The sequence below is a fragment of the Choloepus didactylus genome, chromosome 3, assembly GCF_015220235.1.
Source record: "Choloepus didactylus isolate mChoDid1 chromosome 3, mChoDid1.pri, whole genome shotgun sequence".
Classification (NCBI taxonomy): domain Eukaryota; kingdom Metazoa; phylum Chordata; class Mammalia; order Pilosa; family Megalonychidae; genus Choloepus; species Choloepus didactylus.
In genome coordinates this window covers 4,796,057-4,817,513 of record NC_051309.1, presented here as the reverse complement: position 1 = coordinate 4,817,513, position 21,457 = coordinate 4,796,057, and the positions used below count along the sequence as shown (strand labels likewise).

At 57.3% G+C, this 21,457-nt stretch overlaps 1 protein-coding gene across 1 annotated transcript in view; it reads left to right on the top strand.

Annotated features, from left to right (window-relative positions):
• HTRA3 (HtrA serine peptidase 3) overlaps positions 1-20,090 on the top strand; it is a 34,956-nt gene extending 14,866 nt beyond the window's left edge. Inside the window, exons 3-9 of the mRNA XM_037829319.1 lie at positions 351-573; positions 3,538-3,732; positions 4,358-4,390; positions 5,939-6,053; positions 15,299-15,347; positions 17,195-17,290; positions 19,011-20,090. Coding sequence (XP_037685247.1) covers positions 351-573; positions 3,538-3,732; positions 4,358-4,390; positions 5,939-6,053; positions 15,299-15,347; positions 17,195-17,290; positions 19,011-19,176 — 877 coding nt within the window. The 3' untranslated portion in view covers positions 19,177-20,090. The remainder of the gene's footprint in view (positions 1-350; positions 574-3,537; positions 3,733-4,357; positions 4,391-5,938; positions 6,054-15,298; positions 15,348-17,194; positions 17,291-19,010) is intronic.
• Positions 20,091-21,457: the final 1,367 nt, after the last annotated feature.

Below are 21,457 nucleotides of genomic sequence, written 5' to 3'. Positions count from 1 at the left end.
CAGGCGCTTCACCTCGGCCTTGGGGGTGACGCTCCCAGCAGGCTGGGGAGGGGACCGTGGCGGGCAGCATCCCAGAGATGTTCAGGTCTGGACTGCCTGGGGCCCTGCCTGAGCTGCACTGGGCTGGAGCAGGCCCTGGGGGCTCCCAGAGGCCTATTGGGGGCCGGGAGTGGCCAGGGGCCAGGCTCGGGGTGCAGGCTCTCTGGGTCCACACCCTGCCCGCCCTGGGCAGGGGGCTCACTGTCCTGCCACCCTTGGTGGACCCCACACACGTGGCCAACTCCCCCACCGCGAGCCACCCTGCCCTGACCTTTGCAGACACCCTCTGACCTTCCCCCTCGCCCCCGCAGACACCCACTGTTTGGCCGCAACGTGCCCCTGTCCAGCGGCTCGGGCTTCATCATGTCGGAGTCTGGCTTGATCGTCACCAACGCCCACGTGGTGTCCAGCACCAACACCGTCTCAGGCCGGCAGCAGCTCAAGGTGCAGCTGCAGAATGGGGACACCTACGAGGCCGCCATCCAAGACATCGACAAGAAATCCGACATCGCCACCATCAAGATCCACCCCAAGGTGAGACGCCTGGTGGGGTGCAGGCAGGGAACCTCGGGGCGACCCAGACCCCAGCCTCAGAGGGGAGCCAGCCATCCAGCCTTCCCATGGGACACTGGAGAAACTGAAGCCAGGAGGGGACCAGGCACGGACCGAGTAAGACAGACCCAGCTGTCTGGGCTCACCCCCGCCCTGCGGTTCCCCAGCTGCCAGAGCAGGGCAGAGCCCGGCTGCCATCTGTCATCCAGGACCTGTGCAGCCCACCGTGGGCAGGACCTTGGCCCATGCCACTCCCCACGGAGGTGCTTCCAGGCATGGCCACCCCCTTCCCCACTCCTGATGCCGCTCCCCATGGAGGCGATGGAGGCCGATGGGTGTGTTTGGGACATGTGCCCTCTCCCCCATCCCCCCACCTCCATCAGCCATTTCTAGAAGGGCTCCTCTGGGCCCAGCCTTGCATGCACTTCTGAGTGTCCCCATGGCCCTGGCAGGAAAGGGCCATCGTTATCCTGGTATTTCACCTGGGGAAACTGAGGCTCTGGGGGAGGTTGGGTGATGTGCCCAGCAGCCTGTCTGACGGGAGCAGGGCCAGGTCTGCCAGACGGCCCCAGGCCCGCTGGGCAGAGTCCCCAGCCCTCCCCGATCTTGTTCCTGGTTGTGCCCGGTGTTTTATCTGCATTTCTCCACGAGGGCCGCTGAGGGGGAACCGCGGCCCACCCCGTTAGGAGGTGAGTGTGGCGAGGCCGCGGTCTGCGCCCCTCTGCCCTCTCTGGTGTCTGGGCCTGGAGTTTCCCCTGGGTTCTGGCACGGCCCACTGGGGTGCACTTGAATCTGGCTGCCACTCATTCTGAGTGAGAGCTCACAGCACGTGCGACGGCGAATCTTTCCAAGGAGCTTCCTCTTGCCGGGCCGAGGGAGAGATTTGATGATTTGAAGGAATTACCCACCGTGGGCCACCACACACTTTTGAGCCCCTTCACAGTCCCTTTCAAGTCTGGGGTGCCCCTCCATTTTAAAGAGGAGGAGCCCGAGGCTGCGGAGCCCAAGGGCGAGCTCAAGAACCAGCGAGGGCCACTTTTCCAGAGCAGGACCAGGGACTAAATGTTTTCGGCTTGATGGGCCTCTGTCTCCGTCGCCACCCCCTCTCTGCCGTGGCATCAGAGCCGCCCCAGATAACACAGACAGGGTGGCCGTGTCCTGATAGAACTTTAGTTACAGAAATGTGCAGGGGTGGGGGTAAGACCTGACCTGTGGGCCCCCATTTGCTGACCCCTTCTCTAGGCCCATAGGGAGAGGCCGGGGCCGACCAGCTCCTGGGGGGCTGCCTCTGGTCTCCCCACTTCCGGCCACTGGGGTGGAATCGGGGGGCCAGCTGTGGCTCCTGCCGCCAGCGGAGGCCAGTCATCGGCAGGCTGGGCGCCCCAGGTGTGCGGGGGCTGCAATGCACCTGCCATACCTGGGACAGCACCTGCTGCTCCTTGCTGAGGGCGGGGGAAGCTCGCTCTGAGCCCCTCAACCTTCTGGGGCTTTGAATTGAGTTGTGGGAAGAAGTTCCCGACACACGGCCCGTACAGACACGGTGTAGAGGGGCTGAACCAAACCCAGACAGGTCGCCCAAACCCTGCTCAGCCCAGTGCGTCCTGGGGGCTCGAGGAGGGGATCCCCGTGTTTTTATTTCTCATGTTCCAGTCAATCAGCAGAGAATCCAAACATCCGTCCCTCTGGGTCCTGGGCCTCCCAGGAGATGGTGCAGAGACACTCATGACTGTCCCCCCATGACTGCTCCCCACCCCACTGCCCGCCTGCGCCCCATCCTTCAGTCTCACATGGGGGCTCCACGTTCCAACCCTTCACCGACCTTTCATCTCTCTTCCTGTATCGATCACTGTTATGAGAAATACCCGCTTAATTGACATGGTGGCATGAAATAAAAGGAAAGAAACTGAACTGGTAAGAAGCAGCCTCAGGCAGGACTGAACTGGGCCCCCACAGGGGCCCTGCAGACCCTCAGGTCCAATCCAGGTCCGTGGGGTCTGGTCGTGGGCTCTCTCCAGGGCCTTTTGAAGAAACTTGTTATGTTGAAATAATTAGAGATGCACGGGAAGTTGCAAATGTAGTTCAGAGAGCCTAGAAAGATCACAGGTTCCCAGAAAGGGTTCTTGTTTGGTGCCTGCAGAGTCTTTGACAATTTCAGAAATTTTGAAATGTAAAAGTAGCCCAGAGAGGCCCCATACCCTTCCCCAGCCTCCCCAGCGGGAGCTTCTTCCAAGACAATGGCACAAAATCAAGAAATCGATGGTGCAATTCGCAGAGCTTTTTCAGATTTCACTGTTTTTACATGCACACGGGTGTATGTTCCAGCACCTTCCAGCAAACACTCGTGAGCACTCCTCTGAATGTGCTCCAGAGCTCCCAGTGTGGCTGCAGAGTGAGTCAGACAGACAGACAGGCCCCAGTGGCACCCTGCACTATTAGGAGTGGCATGTGTGTGTGTATCAGTCTGCAGGGCACAAACGGCAAAGCCTGGCTATGTCACTTTACACCTCTGGGCCTCCCGTGTGTCTATGCTGGAAGATCAGGTTGAGCTGGATCAAGGGCTGCAAAACTGGGGCTCCCAGTATTCTTAGTTGGGTTCCAAGCACCCATGAATCTCTCACTTGTACAGATCAGCTTGCGTGCAGGTGCATTTTTGCAGGGAAGGCCTCATAGCTTTTATCAGATTCTCAGAGGAGCCTGTGGCCAAAGCTGTTAAAAACTGCTGGGCTTGGTGTGTGTCCTCCATGCCCTGAAACCAGGCCTTCAGTCCCCAGTAGTGCTGAGCCTCCTCTCCGTGGACCCCAGCCCTGGGCCAGGTCTCTCTTGGTGCTTTGTAAAGCTGCCCCTGCCTTCCCTGGGACGTCGCCCCCAGGGGCCAGGCCGTGATCTCGCTCCGGGCCCGACTAAGGCTGCCGCTGAGCCTGCCCCTGCCCTCCCTCCCTCCCCCAGAGGAAGCTCCCCGCACTGCTGCTGGGCCACTCGGCTGACCTGAGGCCCGGGGAGTTCGTGGTGGCCATCGGCAGCCCCTTCGCCCTGCAGAACACGGTCACCACCGGCATCGTCAGCACGGCCCAGCGGGACGGCAAGGAGCTGGGCCTGCGCGACTCGGACATGGACTTCATCCAAACGGACGCCATCATCAACGTGAGTCCACCACCCGCTGTGCCAGGGTCTTTCCGGCGGCCTCCCCGGGGCCTGTGCGTCGCCTGTTAGAAAGGCCTTGCTTTATGTCACGTGGAGCTCTTGCTCCCTGGGGTTCCCCTCAGGGGTCCCAGGTCTGCCCTGGGGGTCACAGGCTGTCACTGGACCCAGGACAGCCTTTCAGAGATGTCACTTTACAAAAAACATACCCCGGGCACCATTTCCAGTCACCTTCCCCTCCTCACCATCAAAGGCATACATCTGGGCAGCCTAGGTCCTCATGGAGCCCTTTGCCCCCATGCCCTAGCACACGCCTCTGGCTGGATGTGGTCCGCTGGAAACGGTGGCCCCTGCAGAGGCTCCGTGAGGCAGGACAAGATGTAGGTCCCCTCCTGCGTCCACCAGGGTCCCGGCCACGGCGAGTGCAGGGACAGTGGGCCCGGGACAGACCCACTTGGTCCTAGGGCCTCAGCTTTCCCATCCGTGAAATGGGGTGAAATGGGGCAGTTGTGAGGCCTTTTGAGGCTGCCAGGGTTTAAACCTGACCCGAGTGTCTGCACTGGGTGGAACGTGGGGGAGAGACAAGAGCTCAGGCTCAGCTCACACCGTGTTCCCTTCCCCCTTGCAGTACGGGAACTCCGGGGGACCCCTGGTGAACCTGGTAAGTGCAGCAGGAGGGGGGTCTCTGCTCTTCTGGGGCTCTGGGGTGGCACAGCCTTGAGGAGTTGGGGGGCCCCAGGGTGCAGTGCTCACACCTTCTTGCCTGACAGCAGGGAAGAAAGGCTCAACCCCGAGGCAGTGCTGCCTGGGCCCCCTGGGGGACATTGGTGTCCATCAGAGGAATGAGGGGTCCCCAAGAGCAGAGCCAGGGAGGGAGACGCAGGGAACAGCCCCTTGCTGGGGGAGCTGGGGCAGGGCCCCTCACCCGGCCACCCCACCCTCATGTGTCATCGCCCCTCAGTTCACCCTCCTGCCCTGCTCTGGGCACCACAGGAGGGCTCCCAGCTGTGCCCAGGATAAGTCAGGGAGCTCCTTTCACAGGTCCTGGGCCCTGAGCACCAGAAACAGGGGGACGCGGTCACTGCCTCAGCAAGCTCCCCTCCGTCAGGGGCTCAGATGGGCACAGACCCAAGGGCAGTGTCAGGAGAGCTGAGATGGCCTGGTGCAGGGAGGATTGCCAGCCGACATGCATCAGGGAGGACTTCCTGGAGGAGGGAGCATTTCCCCGGGCTGTAGGGATGGGAGAGTTGGGGTGGAAGGGACACGGAGGACACACTCTGGAAGGAGGCACAGCAGGACGCAGGGTGGAGGCTCCTGTGTGATTGGAGAAGCTGGTCCAGGCCCCGGTGCTGGGAGACCTGGGTGGAGGGAGCAGATGGGAGAGGAGGCTGGTGGGCCACATCCTGCGGGCCTCAGGGCCCCCCACATTCCCCAGGAGCTCCATGGCAGGAGGGCAAGCTCGTGCGGGTGGGGTTTCAGCTGGGGGCGTCCAGGTGGTGGGGCTGGGCAAATCAGAGGACAAGGTGGACACGGGGCCTGCGCCCCCAGATGCTCACTTGGCTGCCTCCTTCCTCCCACTCATGAGCTTCCAGGGACCAGGTGGGGACATGCGCTCAGGGGACCAGGGGTCACTCGATCCAAAGCTCTGTCCTGGACCCCAAAGGGGTCCCTGGTGAGCTGGCCAGCCCTGCCAGCGCCTTCTTAGTCCAGCCTGGAGGTGCGGACAGATCTTACCGGAAGGTGGTCTGTGGGTGGACCTGGCTAAGCTCACCCCCACGGCCGGGTGTGAGGCCCCCATGATCTCAGCCCCTTTGGCTGAACCAGCCTCGTGTGTGGGTGCAGGATGAGGCTGCAGAGCGAGGAGAGCCCCCAAAGGGACAGAGGGAGACGGGGATGCCGCGGGGATGGCCCGTCCCCACTCGCTCCTCCAGCTTCCGGAAGAAAGGGACAAGTGGGGCCCTGGTCCCCACGCTCTTCGCCCAGAGCATGCCAGGAGGTGGCCCTGGGTAGTGGGCACTGCTTCTCAGGCCAGAGCAGCCGGAGCCTGGCGGAGCCCCGAGGCAGGGGTAGGGACCCCGATGCAGCCCCAAGAGCAGGGGAGCTGGCGGCGAGGGTCGGCTCCGGGGAAACGGGGCAGAGGCAGGGTTTCGGGGTCCAGGGTGGCGGCTCACTGGCCCCGAGTGACCGCCCCTCCGGCCGCCCTGCCCAGGATGGAGAGGTCATCGGCATCAACACGCTCAAGGTGGCGGCGGGCATCTCCTTCGCCATCCCCGCCGACCGCATCGCCCGCTTCCTCACCGAGTTCCAGGACAAGCAGGTCAAAGGTAAAGAGCACCCCACAGGGTCTGGGGGACTCTCCTGGGCTGGGGGCTCCTCCATGGCCGCTCCGGGGCTGCCGTGGGAGCAGAGGGTGGAGGCGCAGCTGGGCCTGGTCACCTGTCACCCTCGGGTGCCCTGTGGGCCTCAATCCCAGACGGGGCCCTTCCCCCCACACCCTTGCTCACTTCATGGCCACGTGCACCCCCTGCCCCTCCAGGCTGCCCGCCCGTGGCTGGGACTCTCCAGCCACAACTGGCTCCGTCAGCTGCTCGGGCACAGGCTCCTCCGGGCCCCTCCCTCGGCTGCCTCTCAGTGATCAGAACCTTGTGCTTCCTTCCTCCCCCTATCCACCTACCATCCATCCAACCATCCTTCTGTCCACCCATCCATCCTTCCATCCATCCATCCATCCATCCACCCGCCCATCCATCACCCATCCATCTGTCCACCCACTCACCCATGTAACCATCCATTATCCATCCCAGTCACCCATCCCATCACCCATCCACCCATACATGCATACATACATCCATCCTTCCATCCATCTGTCCGTCTATCCATCCATTCATCCATCTATCCATCCTTCTTCCCACTCGCCCACCCATCCATCCATCCACCCATCTGTCTCTCTGCCAGTCTGTTCATCCATCTACCCACCCATCTCTGCCCATCCATCATCCATCCTTCTATCTACCCATCCACCCATTTACCCATCCTTCTGTCCATCCATCCATCCCCCATCCACCCACCCTTCCTTCCATTGTTCTTTCCATCCATCTGTCCATCCACACCCTCACCCACCCGTAGCCCACCCCTCAGTGCTCACTCTATGGTTTATGCAAATGGGCCCATGTGAGAGCCTGAATCGCCCTCTTCTCAGTCCCCTTCTTCTCACCTCCATCCAAACAGGAATGCCCACCTGTCCCGTCCGCTCCTGGGCGTGGTGAGCTCCCAGGGGAAGGTCTGGCAGAGGCCTTGGCGAGGCAGAGGTGACCCCGAGGGAGGGCACTGGCAATCACTCTTCTGCCAGCGCCACTGCCTCCTCTGGCAATTTCCAGAGGAGGGTCAAGCGGCTTGTGACCCCAGGGCCTGTCCCGGCAGTGCTGCCCTCTGCCTTCTCTTTCCAGCCCTTTTACCCAAATGGGCATCTCACTTCCAGCACAGTCTCTCTCTCCTGCCCTGCTACTCCCACCTTCAGATCACCTCCCTGTCCCCATGAGCCCCCTCCCCAGCAGTTCATTGAGAGAGGGGCTTCCTCCAACTCTCCCCCTCCTCCACGACCCTGCCAGTCCTGCCCCCGGACCCCAGTGTCACAGGCCCAGGCCCTGAGAACCGGGCATGTGGAGAGTGACTGAGGACCCTCCATTCTGGGCACCGGTGTCTCTTATGTGGAAGCGAGCTGGAGCCGGGGCTTTTCTTCCCTGAAAAGCCAGAGGCTTCCTTCCTTGGATGGGGGTGACTGTAGAGCCTTTTGAGCTCTTTTTGCCTTGGCCGCTAGGAAGCTCAGACCCAGACTCGGGGCTACACCTTCAAACCGCCACGGCTGGGTGCCGGTGAGCTCTCCTGCACCTTCCTCTCCTGGCGACGGAGCCGTCTGCATTTCGTTTTCCTCTGCTCTGTGGGTGTCTCGGTCTCCAGCCACCTTCCTGGAAATCGGTGGAGCTGTGCTTTGCCCAGGTGGAGTCTGGAGGGTTGCACGTCCTTGGCAGTGGGTCAGGCAGCACCCTCTCCCATCTTGCTTCCTCTCCTCTCTCAGACAAGAGCCCATCTTGGTCCGGGCTCACCCCTGTGTCACAGGGACCCTGTTACCTCCACAAGGGACATGGCAGGTAGCAGAACAGCTCGATCAATCTTAGTTGAAGGACCCGATCTGTGAGGTAAAAATCCTCCCAAGGTTGACTGGTGTTTGTTTCTACCTTTTTTTTTTTCCTTTAATAAAAATCTCAAACAATCCAAACCCCCAAATCTAAAGTTCTTTGAAAAACCATCTATTTATTAAATCAAGGAGACATTAAGGGGCCCTTCTTATTCTCAGCTCTCAGGGTTGGGGTACAGAAGCCTGGGGGTACCTTCAGGGGCAGCAGTAGCCACCATGCTGGCCTGGGGGAGCTGACACATCACCTTGGCCTAGAGCCCCCCGGGGGATTGGGGTTCGGCCAGCCCTAGGGCCAGAGTGTGCCCAGCAGGGGGATACTGGGGTCAGTTGGCCCGGGAGGTTTGTGGGTGTCAGCCCCTCTGTGAACCATGGGAGACGGCTCCTGCAGCCACTTCTGGCCTGAGGGTGGGCAGCCTCATCCACCCCATGTCCAGGGGCCTCTGTGGGCCACAGCCGAGGGGCAGCTGCAGGGAGGCGGGGGGGGCCGGGGCGGGGGAGAGCAGGCAGGCTGCGGGGTCCTGGTCTCCTCCCAGATAAGTGAGGGGGCAGGAGGAGGAAGCTTCCCAGTGGCTGCGGGGTCCCAGGGCAGGAGAGGAGGGAGGGGCAGGGAGCTGCAGGGGCACCGAGCAGGCCCAGCACCCTTCTCCCTCTTGTGGCTCCCCATGAGGAGCAGATAGGGGGGCCTGTCGAGTCTCATGGATGCAAATGTCATCCAGAGAGTGTCCCCAGATTGTCATCTCCTGCCTGGCCCTCTGAACTGAACATTAGACTCGGTTGTAGAACTGCTTGCATGACATCTCTGGGGGTGTCGTATCGTCAGCCCCCACTCCTGTGGGCACGGCCAGACCCCTGCTCCTGCAGGCCCCGTTGCCCTCCCCCTCCCCACTCCCCATAGCAGTTAAGGGCGGCTCCCCCACTCCCAGCCTCCCCATCTGCAGAGCCCTCTGCTCTCCCTGTGGTGTAGACCCCAAAACTGGCCCTCCTGGCACCGCCACCGCCCTGCACAGGCCCCCATGTCGCTCGCCTGGGGGCTGTAGCCCCGCCTCACTGCTCTCCCTGCCCCCGCCTGCCATCCCCAGCAGGGGGGCTGGAGGGGTCCTTCCCAGTCCTAAGGCAGGTCCCCTCACATCTGTGTGAGACACTCGCTCGGGGCATAAACCAAAGCCTCCCAGCGACCAACCCCCCGCGGGCCGGGCCTCAGCCCCATCTCTGACCTTCCCCCTCCCACCCCCCTCCCCCGGCCCTTGGCCCACACTGGCTGTGGCATTCCCTAGAACACATCAAGCTATTGAGCCTCTTCTCCTCTGCCCCATTTCTACCCTGAGAGACAAGAACCGTGTGCCCTTGGCCATACAGCGAGGATACTGAATGTTTCTCGAGCAGCTGCACGAGCCCAGAGCTCATGAAAGCTCAGCCCTGCCTGCCGCGGGCCTCATGAGCTGCCTCTCTCAGAAGAGGGAACCCAGGCCCAGAGAGGTTAAGTCATTTGTCCAGAGTCACACAGCAGAGGCGGGTCAAATGCGGCCGTGGCCCGGGTCTGTCCACCCTCTAGGTGCTGCATCCTCCCCTCTGGGCCTCCTCCCAGGGCACCGTCGCCACTCGGGCCACGGTCAGGGTTAATTCCCAGGAGCTATGTCGATGTTAAGGGTGAACAACGTTCCTTCCAGCAGGTTCCCAAATTCTGCTCTCACGGGTGTCGGCTTAGGTCCGGGATCCTGGCTTCCATAGTCTGCAGGGGTCGGGTCATAGTGCCCCGAATTCCCTCACTGGGGGCTTTCTCCCCTTGGAAAGAGAGATCCATGACTGTCTGTATCTGTATCTTTGTCTATTCTCTCTATATCTATATCTATTTAGGAGCTTTATTGAGGTATCATTGACATACAATAACCTGTTCATCTTCAAAGCTTAGCATTCATTCGATAACTTCTGACATATGCGTACACCTGCGAAACCGTCCCCATGGGTTAGAGGTGAACATATCCACGATGTCCCAGCGTCTCCACGCCCCTTGCAAATCCCTCCCCGCTGCCCTTCCCTGCCCACCCCTCCCTCCAGACACCCACCGGTCTGCTTTCTGTCGCTGTAAGTCAGTTCGCATTTTCTAGTGTTTTATATAAGTGGGATCACACTGTGTGTTCCCTTCTGACTGGCCTCTTTCCCTCAGCATCGACACTTTCAGATTTGTCCGTGTTGCGTGTGTGTCCACAGTTCATTCCTTTGACCGTGGAACAGTGTGGGGGCGGCTCAGCTTGTTTATCCAGGCATCTGTTCTTCCCTGCCTTTTTCCTGTTATAAATAAAGTTGTTTGTACAGCCTTGAGTGTACAATAAACACCGGGGAACGGGGTGGCTGAAATGTAGAGTAGGTGTTTAACTTTTTAAGAAACCGTTGCTCTGCCTTCCAGAGTGGCTGTGCCCTGTACGTCTCCACCAACCTCGCCAACACTTGGGCTGCTCTTGACCTTGGCTGCTCTGTTAGCTGCGTAGGGATCTCGCGGAGGCTTTCACTTACATTTCCCTAACGACTAATGATGTTGAGCGTCTTTCATGTGCTTATTTGCCATCCATGTGTCTTCTCTGGTGACATGTCTGCTTAAAGATTGTGTCCACTTTTTAAAAAAAATAACATTTTTTGTTTTTATCACTGAGTTTTAAGAGTTCTTCATATATTCTGAATATAAGCCCTTTATCAGAAATGAGACTTGCAAATATTTTCTCCCCCCGTCTCTGACTTGTCTTTTCATTCTCCTAACAGTGCCTTTTAAAGAACAAAAGTTCTCAATTTTGATGAACCTATCAGTGTCTTCTTTTATGGATCACGATATTGGTGTCATGTCTAAGAAATCTTTGCTAAACCGAGATCATAAAGATTTCTTCTGTATTCTTCTGGAAGGTTTTCATTTTTAGGTTTTCTATTTAGGCCTATGAGGCACTTTGGATTCATTTTTCTATACGGTGCAAGGTATGGATTGAAAGTTTTTAGTTTGTTTTGCATCTGGATATTCAATTGTTCTAACACCGTTTGTTGAAAAATCTCTTTTCTCCACTGAATTGCCTGTACAGCTTTGTTGGAAAATGAAATGACCATATGCTGTACCACTTGTCTAACTTGATTACTGTACCTTTATCCTAAGTCCTGAAGTGGGGTAGGATAAGCTCTCCAGCTTTGTTCCTTCTTATGTTATTTTGGCTCAGATAGGAGCTTGGCATTTCCGTGTGAATTTCGGAGTCAGTTTGTCAATTTTTACAAAAACCTGCTGATATTTTGTTTGGGATTGCATTGACTCTATAGATTGATTTGGGGAGAATTGGCATTTTAACAGTATTGGATCTTCCAGCTCATGAACATATAATAGCTCTCCATTTATTTAGGGCTTCGTGGGTTTGTCAGTGTTTTATAGTTTTCAGTGTACAGGTCTTATACGTCTTTTGTTAGGTTTATTCCTATTTCATAATTTTATACCATAGCAAATGGTATCTTCCCTTAATTTCAATTTCCAGCTTTCCATTACTAGAATATGCAAATGAAAAATATTATTGTGTATTGATTTTGCATCCTACAACCTTGCTAAACTCCCTTATTAGTTCTAGTAGTTTTTTTGTAGATTCCATCAGATTTTCTACATAGACTATTATACATTCTGTGAATAAAGATAATTTTACCTCTTCCTTTTCAATCAGAATGCCTTTTATTTCTTGCTGGGCTAGAACCTTCAGTTCAGTCTTGAATAGAATTGATGAGAGCAGACATCCTTGCCTTGTCCCTGATCTTAGAGAGAAAACATTTTGTTCAGTCACTTACTATTAAGTATACATTTCTTTATAGATGCCGTATATCAGGTTAAAGAAATTCCTTCGTTTTTCTAGATTTTATCAGGAATGGATTTTGGATTTATCAAATACTCTCTCTGCATCTTTTGAGATGATCATATGGTTTCCCTTTCTGGTCTGCTAATATGGGAAACTGCACAGATTGATTTTTGAATGTTAAACCCTGATTAGTCATGATGTATTATCCTTTTTAAATATTGTCAGATGTGATATGCTGAAAAATTTTAATGTGCCTTTGTGGCTATCTTCACAAGGGATATTGGTCTATCGTTTTCTTTTCTTATAATGTCTTTGTTTGGTTTGGGTATCAGGATAGTGACTCACTTTTCTGGAGGAGTTTGTGTAAATTTGGTATTACCTCTTCCTTTTCTGCTTGGCCATCAGAACTTGGAGTTTTCTTTGTGGGAAGATTTTTAACTACAAATTCAATTTCTTTGGTGTATATAGGGCTACTCAGATTACCTACTTCTTCTTGAGTGGGCTTTGGTGGTTTGCATATTTCAAGAGATTTGTCCATTTTATCTAAATTGTCAAATTTATTGGCATAAAGTTGTCCCTGATATGCTCTTATTTTCTTTTTTAACATCTCTAGGATCTGTAGTGGTGTGGCCTCTCATTGCTGCTATAGAGAAGTATGTCATCTCTATTTTTTGTCCTGATAACTCTGGCTAAAGATCTTTCAATTTTATTGGTTTCAAAGAATCAGGTTTTGGCTTCTTTTATGTTCTCTGTCATGTTTCTGTTTCCTGTTTCACTGGATTATTGTTACCTTCTCCTGCTGACTTTGAATTTCATCTGACCTTCCAGTGCTGAAGGTGATAGTGAAGTTGGCTGCTTTGAGAACTTTCTTCTTTTCTAACAGGCATTTCAGTGCTTTACTGCTATTACTTTACCTTTAAGTACTGCTTTATGTGTCCTCTGCATTTCAATATGCTGCATTTTCATTCTATTTGATTCAAAATACTTTCTAATTTCCCTTTTGAATTCTTCTCTGAGGATGGGTTATTCAAACGTGTTATGTAGTTTCCAAATATTTTGGAATTGTCTAGACGCCTTTCTACTAATGAGTTATTTTTAGCTCATTTCTATTTTAATCAGAGAATATATCTTGTATGACATGAAAATTTAAAAATATATTGTGTCTGGAATATGTAAATGTCATTTCTGGGTCAGTTTTAATTGAGTTTTCTTCTTTAAAAGGGCCAAGTTTTCCTGCCTCTTTTTATACGCTTAGGGTTTTCAGTTGGATGCCATACATTAGAAATTGTACCTTGTGAGTGTGGGATATTTTGTATCTCCATAAACTTCCTTGTGCTCTGTTCTGGAACCTGGTTGAGTTACTTGGAAACAATCTGAGCCTTTTGTATCTTGCTTGTAAGCCTTGGTCAGTGGACCGGAGTAGCGCTTAATGCAGGGCCAATTTTGGCCTCAATTCAGGCAAAACTCTTCTGGGAACTTGACTTGCTCCGGGAATTGTGAGGTTTCCCACCCTGGCTGGTAGTAAAGGGCACCAGTCCTGGCCCAGGGAGTGCTCCCTCTGATGTCCGGGGGGTTCTTTCCTTGGCCTTGGCTGGTCTCTTTCCGGGCCTGTGTTGAGCAGTCGGTACTGAGCTGGGTCCTTGCAGGGGCCCCGCTGAGGAGCTCTGGGGTTCTCTGTGCAGCCCCCTCTTCCCTGGCCCTCGGCCACCAATCCCTAGCCGTCTCAGGTGCCTCAGCCTCCCCGGACCTCTCTTCAGTTCAGGGAGTCCCTGGGCTCTGCCTGGCAGGGTTTCCCCTCCCTGAGCCGCAGCCTGGAAACTTCCTCCAGGCCTCGAGCTGGGGCACTCAGAGAGCTCACCTGGTTTGTTTCCCATCTCTCAGGTCCATCTGCCAGTGCTGCCTGCTGCCCAGTGTCTTGGGAATTGTGATTTCATATATTTTATCAGGTTTTTCTGTTTGGGGCAGGAGGATAAATTCGGTCCCTGTTACCCCTCTTGGTCAGAAACAGAAGTCAGGCTCTTGGAAAGGTCTCAGGTGCAGCCTCTGCTCTCTGGGAGGATAAGGGCCCCCATGTACCTCCCTGGACGGGGGTCAGGATTTGGGCAACTTTCCAGAGAGCAAGGCTTTGTGGGACATTCCTGGGAAAGCCAGGGGCTTGGCCTGCATGGGCAGGCCAGAGAGAAACCCCAAAGCTGGCTGTGGGGTCAAAGTGCCTGACCCCAAGACAGTGCGCCTCCTACTAGGGAGGGGCCTTGAACAGGCTAATTAGAGAAACTTATTTCACCCAGAGTTGTTACACCTATTTATCATTGAATACTCTGATTTAAGCAGCTCTTGATAATGCTCAGAGGCAGAGGAAATCAGATAACACCTCCCAGGGTCTGAGCTGGGTTTTGAAGGCTGAATAGGAGTTTACTGGGGGACAGGGATAGGGCACTCCCAGCCTCATCTTCTTCATCTCTAAAAGGGACAGAGTGAGAACCTGCCTCACAAGTTCTGTGGAGCGGAAGCAGGAAAATCTAAGTAGAGGTGGTCGGTAAGCACTGGCCCCCTTCCTGCCCCGTGCACACTCTACAATCGAGTCACAGCCCTCTACCTCCTGCTCCAGCCCCCCTGAACTCTCTCCACTTCCCAGATCTCTCACCCCTCCAGGCCTTTACACCTCACTGTTTCCTCTGCTGGGAGAGCCGTTCCTCTAGCCCTGTCCCCAGGCAAACTCCTACTCATCCTTCAACACCCAGCTCAGACCCTGCGAGGTGCTGGCTGGTTCCCTCTCCCTCCCGGCACCCTCACCACCGTCTTCGTGCCCCACCCAGGACCTCATGCTGGGGCCGGACAGGTTCCTGCTTCACCTTCTGATTCTTTTCTGGGCCTCCAAGGCTCGGCACAGAGTAAGGGGGCTGGGGCTTAGGGGGAGGAGTCGGTCAGCTTGGCCTTTAGAGGAAGGATCCCCCACTCAGGGGGCTGGGCAGGAGGCCAGAGCCATTGTCCACTTGGGAGATGAGGGCTGACAGGGACAGCAGGGTGGATTTGGGAATAATTGAAGAGGAGCTGCCCCTGGCCTGGTGCTTGCTTTGGAGGGAAAGGGGAAGAAGGGTCTAAGGCTCCTGCTAGTTGTGGGCAGGGGCAGCTGGTGATGCAGGAGCCACCTCTGCAAGTTGCATGTGTGAAGCTCCTGCGGGGCCTAGATGTGGGGACAGCTCAGTGGACATTAGCAGCCACTAAGAGCATTTATGGGAAGGCGGGGAGGAGACCAGCTCACTTCTGAGCAGGGCAAGTCTGGGGAGCCCGTGGCGGGGGCTCGAGGTGGGAGTCCAGCTGGCCGCTGGGGCTGGGCCTGGTGCTCAGCTGGGAAAGCAGGTGTTGGGGTTCATGTGCTTATGGGGGTGGCATGAGGCCACCCCAGGGGAAAGCCAGACTAGAGCTGGGGTCTCTCCCAACCCTAGGGGGGGTGACCCCTCGGGTGGGCTGGGCCAAACAAGATGGCGCCTGCGCTCCCTGGTGCTGCAGGGGGATTCCCGGCTTTTCACGGCTCTAACCCAGCCCCGTCGTGTTTCATTTCCAGACTGGAAGAAGCGCTTCATCGGCATCCGGATGCGGACCATCACCCCGAGGTTAGTGTCGCCTCCTCCCAGACCCTGGCCCAGCTGCCCGACTTCCCCAGGGCCCCCCACGGGCCTGACTCACCCGGGCCCTTCCCTCGGCTGGGAACGCCTCTCCCCCTGCTTTGCCTGAGGGATTCCTTTGTGCCTTCAGGACTCCTTGCAGGTACCCTCTCCTCCAGGAAGCCTCCCTGTCCCCCCAGGCGGGAGGAGGTGCCTCCTCTGCGCTCCTGCAGCCCTGGCTTCCCTCCCAGTCTCTGTCCTGGTCCCACAGCACTGGGATTCCCCTTTGTGCCACCTGAGAGCTCCTTGGGAGCGAGGACCGTGCCCTGCCCCTCTCTGTTTTACCCCTAATACCTGGTCTGCAACAGAACGGGTGCTAGGAAGTGCTGAAGAAAGGAAGGAGGGAAGGAAGGAAAAGGAAGGAGGGAAGGAAGGAAGGAAGAGGCATGGAGGAGGAAGGAGAGGGAGGGAGACAGGAGGAAAATGCAAAGTCAATCCAAGGATTTGAATCCTTGGTCACATGTAGTGACCTCACTCGGGAGCAGGGGGAGGAACGAAGGCACAGTCAATTGACTGAACCTCAAACTCACACTGTCCTGAAAATGATCATTCTTCCTATTTCAGCAACTTTTAATCTAGGGATTAAATTAGAAAGCTATTTATATGCAAGACCAATAGACCGATTTATCTTTTTAACATAGCAGTGTTCTTCCTTCTTTCATCCATCACCCATCCACCCATCCGTCATCCATCCATCCACTGACCCACCCATCCATCCATCCGCCAATCCATCCATGCATCCACCCATCCATCCGTCTACCCATCCACCAATCCATCCACCCAACCACCCATCCATCCACCCACCCATCCACCCACCCATCCATCCGTCCATCCATCTGTCCACCAATCCATCCATCCACCCATCCACCCATCCACCCATCCACCCATCCACCCATCCACCCGTCTACCCATCCACCAATCCATCCACCCACCCACTCATCCACCCACCCACCCATCCACCCACCCATCCATCTGTCCATCCATCTGTCCACCAATCCATCCACCCACCCATCCACCCATCTACCCATCCACCCATCCACCAATCCATCCATCCATCTACCCATCCACCCATCCATCCATCTACCCATCCACCAATCTGTCCACCCACCCACCCATCCACCCGTCCTTCCATCCGTCCATCCATCCGTCCACAAACCCATCCACCCACCACCCATCCACCCATCCATCCATCCATCCATCCATCCATCCATCCATCCATCCATGACACCATCTGTCCAGCCTTCTATGTATCCATTCCATCATTCACCCATTGTGTATCTGTCCTTGCATCTGTCCATTGATCCATCCTTCCTTCCACCCATCCATCCATTTCATCATCCATCCATCCACCTTTCCTCCCTATTTTGTAATCTTTCATCCTTCCTACTCCCCTCACCCCCTTCCATCCACCCATCCAGCCTCGGGCTGGATTAAGTGCTGGTAAGTGACTCCGTGGGCTCACAGTGTAGTGGGGGACACAGACAAACATCCCTTGACAGTGGCCTGTAATCACATTGGGACAGAGCTGAGAGAACCCGGCAGGCAGCAGGCACCCCACTCTGTGGAGGCAGAGGTGGTAGTAGTCAGGGAAGATCCTTCCATTTTACTCACTCACTAAGGTTTTTGAGGAGCCCTTGTCTAGTGGGGAAACAGAGTGGTCGGCAGCAGGACAGGGTGGGGGTGGGGCTCAGCGGATTCTCCCTGTCTGCTGGGCAGAGGGAGGGAGGGAGCAGCTCCGCAGCAAGGAGGCGGTTTAAAGGCTCGGATGAAAGCCTTCACAGCTGACCTCTTTCCAGTTTGGTGGAAGAGCTAAAGGCCAGCAACCCAGACTTCCCGGCTGTCAGCAGTGGAATTTATGTGCAAGACGTTGTTCCAAATTCCCCTTCTGAGAGGTAGGCTCCACTCAGAGGAGGTAGGAGGCCAGATGGGGGGTGGTCAGACCCCCTGGTGGGGAGGGGGTGGTGGGGAGGGGGTGGGCTGGGCTGGGGCCTGGCCGGGCCTGCCTCCCTGATCTCCTGTGCCTGTGGCTGTCTCTGTAGCTGGCCTTGAGCTTCCCGGTGGAGTGGCGCGAGGGGAAGGGCAGGTGGGGCCCTGACCTGCCTTCTCAGCCGGGGTAGGCTGTGGAGATGAGCTGTCCCTTAAAGCGTTGGCCATGCCCATCCTCTCCAAGAACCCTGGCTCCTAACCTGACTCTTTCACCCACCCAGCAGCCAGCCTGGGCCTTTCTGGGCCTCAGTTTCTTCATCTGTGAAATGGCTAGTTTTCCTACCCCTGGGAGACTTTGTCAAGATCCAGCGAGATGAGGCATTGTTTGCCTTAACCCTTCCAGCACTAAAGAAATGCTAACTTTGCAGCCTCGTAAGCCAAGGGAGACAGGGCTGGGCCGTTACACACACTGGCAGGGTTACACACACTGCTGGGGCTGGGCCGTTCCTTAAGAAAAACTTTGAACAAATCCCTCCCCCTGCTCTGGCCTCGTTCTACCCATATGTGCAGTGGGTGGGATGGATCACATCTGTGGTTTTAAACTGAGCTTCCACGAGCTGGGCTTATGCACAGAGGGCCTGGAGGCTGCTATGGGGGCAACGGCAGGATGTGAGCTGGAGATGAGCAAGGCAGGCCAGACTGCAGCCCCCCCACAGCCTCTCCAACCAGCCCAGGGCCCTGTTTTTCTGTTTAATATTCGGTGCAGCTTTGAGAGGCTGTGTTCGGTGATGGGGACCTCAACCCGAGCCCCAGGGCCTTCGGGGTGAACGTGGGTAGCACGGGTGCCCAGCACGCAGCGGATCTCCAGCAAACAGAGCTGCAAGCTGGGTCCATGAAGCCAAAGGAGCACCACCCAAACTCAGGCCTGTTTTTAGGCTGGGCTGCTGAGCACGGCTGGTTTGAGTGGGCCATAGTTGCTGAGCAGGTGCCTCCCCAAGCACTGGGACAGATGGGGTGCAGGGGGATGGTGGCTGGCCCTGCCAGAGTCTCCATTATGAGCCAGGCAGCATCGTCTCAGCAAGTCCCCACTGTAGCCCAGGGCAGTGCCGGCTGCAGCTCTCACCCAGTTGTACAGAGGGGGAGACTGAGGCTCAGCGAGGTGACTTCTCTGAGGTCTCACCGCTGGCACTGGCGGGGCGAGGACTTAGAGCCCAGGTGGCCTGAGGCAAGCACCCACATATTTAAACACCACTCTGCTGCCTGCCTTCAGGTGAGCAGAGGCCCCGGGGAGGGGAGGCCACAGCAGGGTCTCAGGCAGAAATGTGGGGGCCCAGCAAGCACCCCCTTGGTCCCCAAAGTTTTTGGAAGATGTAGAAGCATCAAAACCAGCACTCAGGAGTGCGCTGAAATCTGCAAAGTGCTTTCCCAGATAGGATTGCAGAGGCGGAAATGGGGGCCCACGGGGCAGATGCCCCCAGTTAGGAAGGCTGCAGCCGGAATGCATGCTCGGCCCTCCCGAGGCCTGGAGGAAGTGGGTGGCAGAGGCGCGTGCCCGTCATTTGCTGTGGGCGCGCGTCCGGAGTGACACCTTTGCAGTAGGGGCACTTCTTGTTGTGGCTTTTTTTTTTGTCAACTGCTGGGCCGAGCGTCCCCGGACGCGCGCGGTGACCCGGTCTCCCCCGGCAGAGGCGGCATCCAGGACGGCGACGTCATCGTCAAGGTCAACGGGCGCGCCCTGGCCGACTCGAGCGAGCTGCAGGAGGCGGTGCTCACCGAGTCCCCTCTGCTGCTGGAGGTGCGGCGCGGCAACGACGACCTGCTCTTCAGCATCGCGCCTGAGGTGGTCGTGTGACGCGGGGCCGCGCCCAGCCGGAGCGCGCAGGGAGCACCCCGGGGCCTCCGGGCGCAGCCGCGCGTCTCCCTCCGGGCCGGGGCCAGGACGCGGGACCGCGTCGGTCCTCAGCAGACCCGGCAGCGCCCTCCGGGGCGGCCCAGGGGGCCCGACCCTAGCCTGGGCTGGTGGCGAGTCCCGAGATCGGGGCCCCCGCGGGGCACGATGTCCCCTTGTATAACCCATCCCAAGGGTTGCCTGTCAGGGCACGGATGCCTGGAAACTCCTTCTGGGGCTCCCGGAAAGCCATCCTCCCCCATCTTCCTGCCTTTGCCCCTGTTGATATGTCCCTCAGAGATGCCCCTGCCCGTGCCCCACCCTCCCCACAGCCCGCCTCACCACCTGGGCCTCAGGTCCCAAGTTTCGCCCTCTGGGAGCCCCCTGAACCCCTGAATAGCTGTCCTGGTCCCCATGACCCCGTTGTGTGACCAGGGCTGTCCGCCCTACCCAACTGGAGTCTCCAGACAGGGGAGCCCTTCCCGACTCCTCTTTGGTGCCAGTGAATGGCCCCAGGGACCCCCGAGTTCTGCCGGTCCCCCCCCTCCCCGAGGGAACGAGGCTGAAGAGAGGGGAGCAGGTCCCTCCTAGACACGAGCCTGGGGCCAGCGCCAAGGAAGCTGGACCTGCAGGGGCTGCAAGGACTGAGCCGGCTTCACCCCCACCCACACCCTGCACAGGTCTGGGATGGAGCACCCCATTCTCTCAGCGGCCCCCAGGAGCCTCGGGAGGTTCCTGGGGAGGCACCTGCTCTCTCCGGTGGGGGGACGTGGGTGTCTGGAGGTCTGTTTGTGAGCTTTGCTGTAAAGTCCATTCACCGTGTTGCTTGTACTGTATGTTTCTCTACTGTATGGAAATTAAAGTTTTGAAGCAAATGATTCTGATCCCCTGGGCCAGCAGGGGCCTTGTGGGCAGCCGCTGACGGGGCAGCTTTTCCTGGGGGTCCACACCCTACACTTTACTCACGAGCTAAGAACGGCCTTTTCATGTGCCTTCCCCCAGACAGCTGAGGATGGTGGGGGTGGCGGGGAGCACAGGCCCTGTCCCCAGGCCACCGGGGAGTCCCGGGCCCATACCTGCACCCCAGCTGAGCGGTCTTGGGCCAGAGGCGCACCCCGTTGCTGCCTTGGCATCTTTGTCCCAGAGGATCAGTGAGGTGCCCCCCGACCCACCCGTACCCGGTGTTATAGCAGATGCTGGGTTCTCACTTGTCCTGCACTTGGGGGGCCTGGCTAGTGCACTCCCACTAAGTCCCAGCTAGAAAGCTCCCCTCCATCAGTCCTGTCTGCCCTCACTGCCCCCTGCCCAGCGATGGGGAAACTGAGGCAGAAAGAGGTAGAGCAGGTTGCCCAGGGGCCCAGGGCGAGGCAGGAGCTCAGGGCTGTTGACCCAAGTCTGTGCAGAATCTCCCAGCCTCTGTCCAGCCCATCCCTCCCAGAGGGGCAGGGTCTGCCCCCACGCCCCACGGGGAAGCTGTGTGGCACAGGCCTCCTGCTCCCCCCACAGGAGAGGGGGCCTGCAGGGCTTCTAGTCCTTCCCAGCTCTGAGAGCCCACGGCTCCACAGGGCCAGATTTAAAACGACCCTGCAGTGGGGTTAATTTTAGGAGATGGCCACACAGGCTGCAGCAGCGGACAGACTGGGGCTGGGAGGAAAGGGCACAGGAGCGTGGTGGTGCTGGGAGGTGGCTGCTGGGTGTGCTGCAGCCGGCTGGGTGGGTAGAATCAAACGGAAGCACACCCAGTGCCTGCACCCAGGAAAGGATGCAAAACAGTTGCCAGCTTTTTCACAAGAATTCTAGGAGCTGATTCCCCATTCTGAGTTTTGCAATCTGGAGGCTCAAGTCCCCATGTGCATTGAGCAGCTCCCCGAAACCAGGCTGCACCTGCCTCCTGCTGGGGCGGGGTGGGCCGGGGCCCAGTGGTGCCCCTTCATGGTGCGTCCTGTCCCAGGCACGGTCCTGGCATCCACACTGCTGCCCCCCATCCACCCTCATCTGTCCGCCAACAGTGTCACCTCCAGCCTAGAGCCCCAACTGGCTGCCCTCACCTTCCGGATAAAGAAGAGCCAGGCCCAGGGCCTGCTGGCTTGTCCGTGCCTCAGGCTCAGGCCCGACCCTCCTCCCAGCCTGCCTCACACAGCCCAGTCCCATCCTGAGGGGGCCTGGCACCATCCTGACCCCTCCTCTTCTCTGTCCACCCCCCAATCTAGAACCCTGAAGTCCTAGTCCCCCTCCCAGGCCTCTC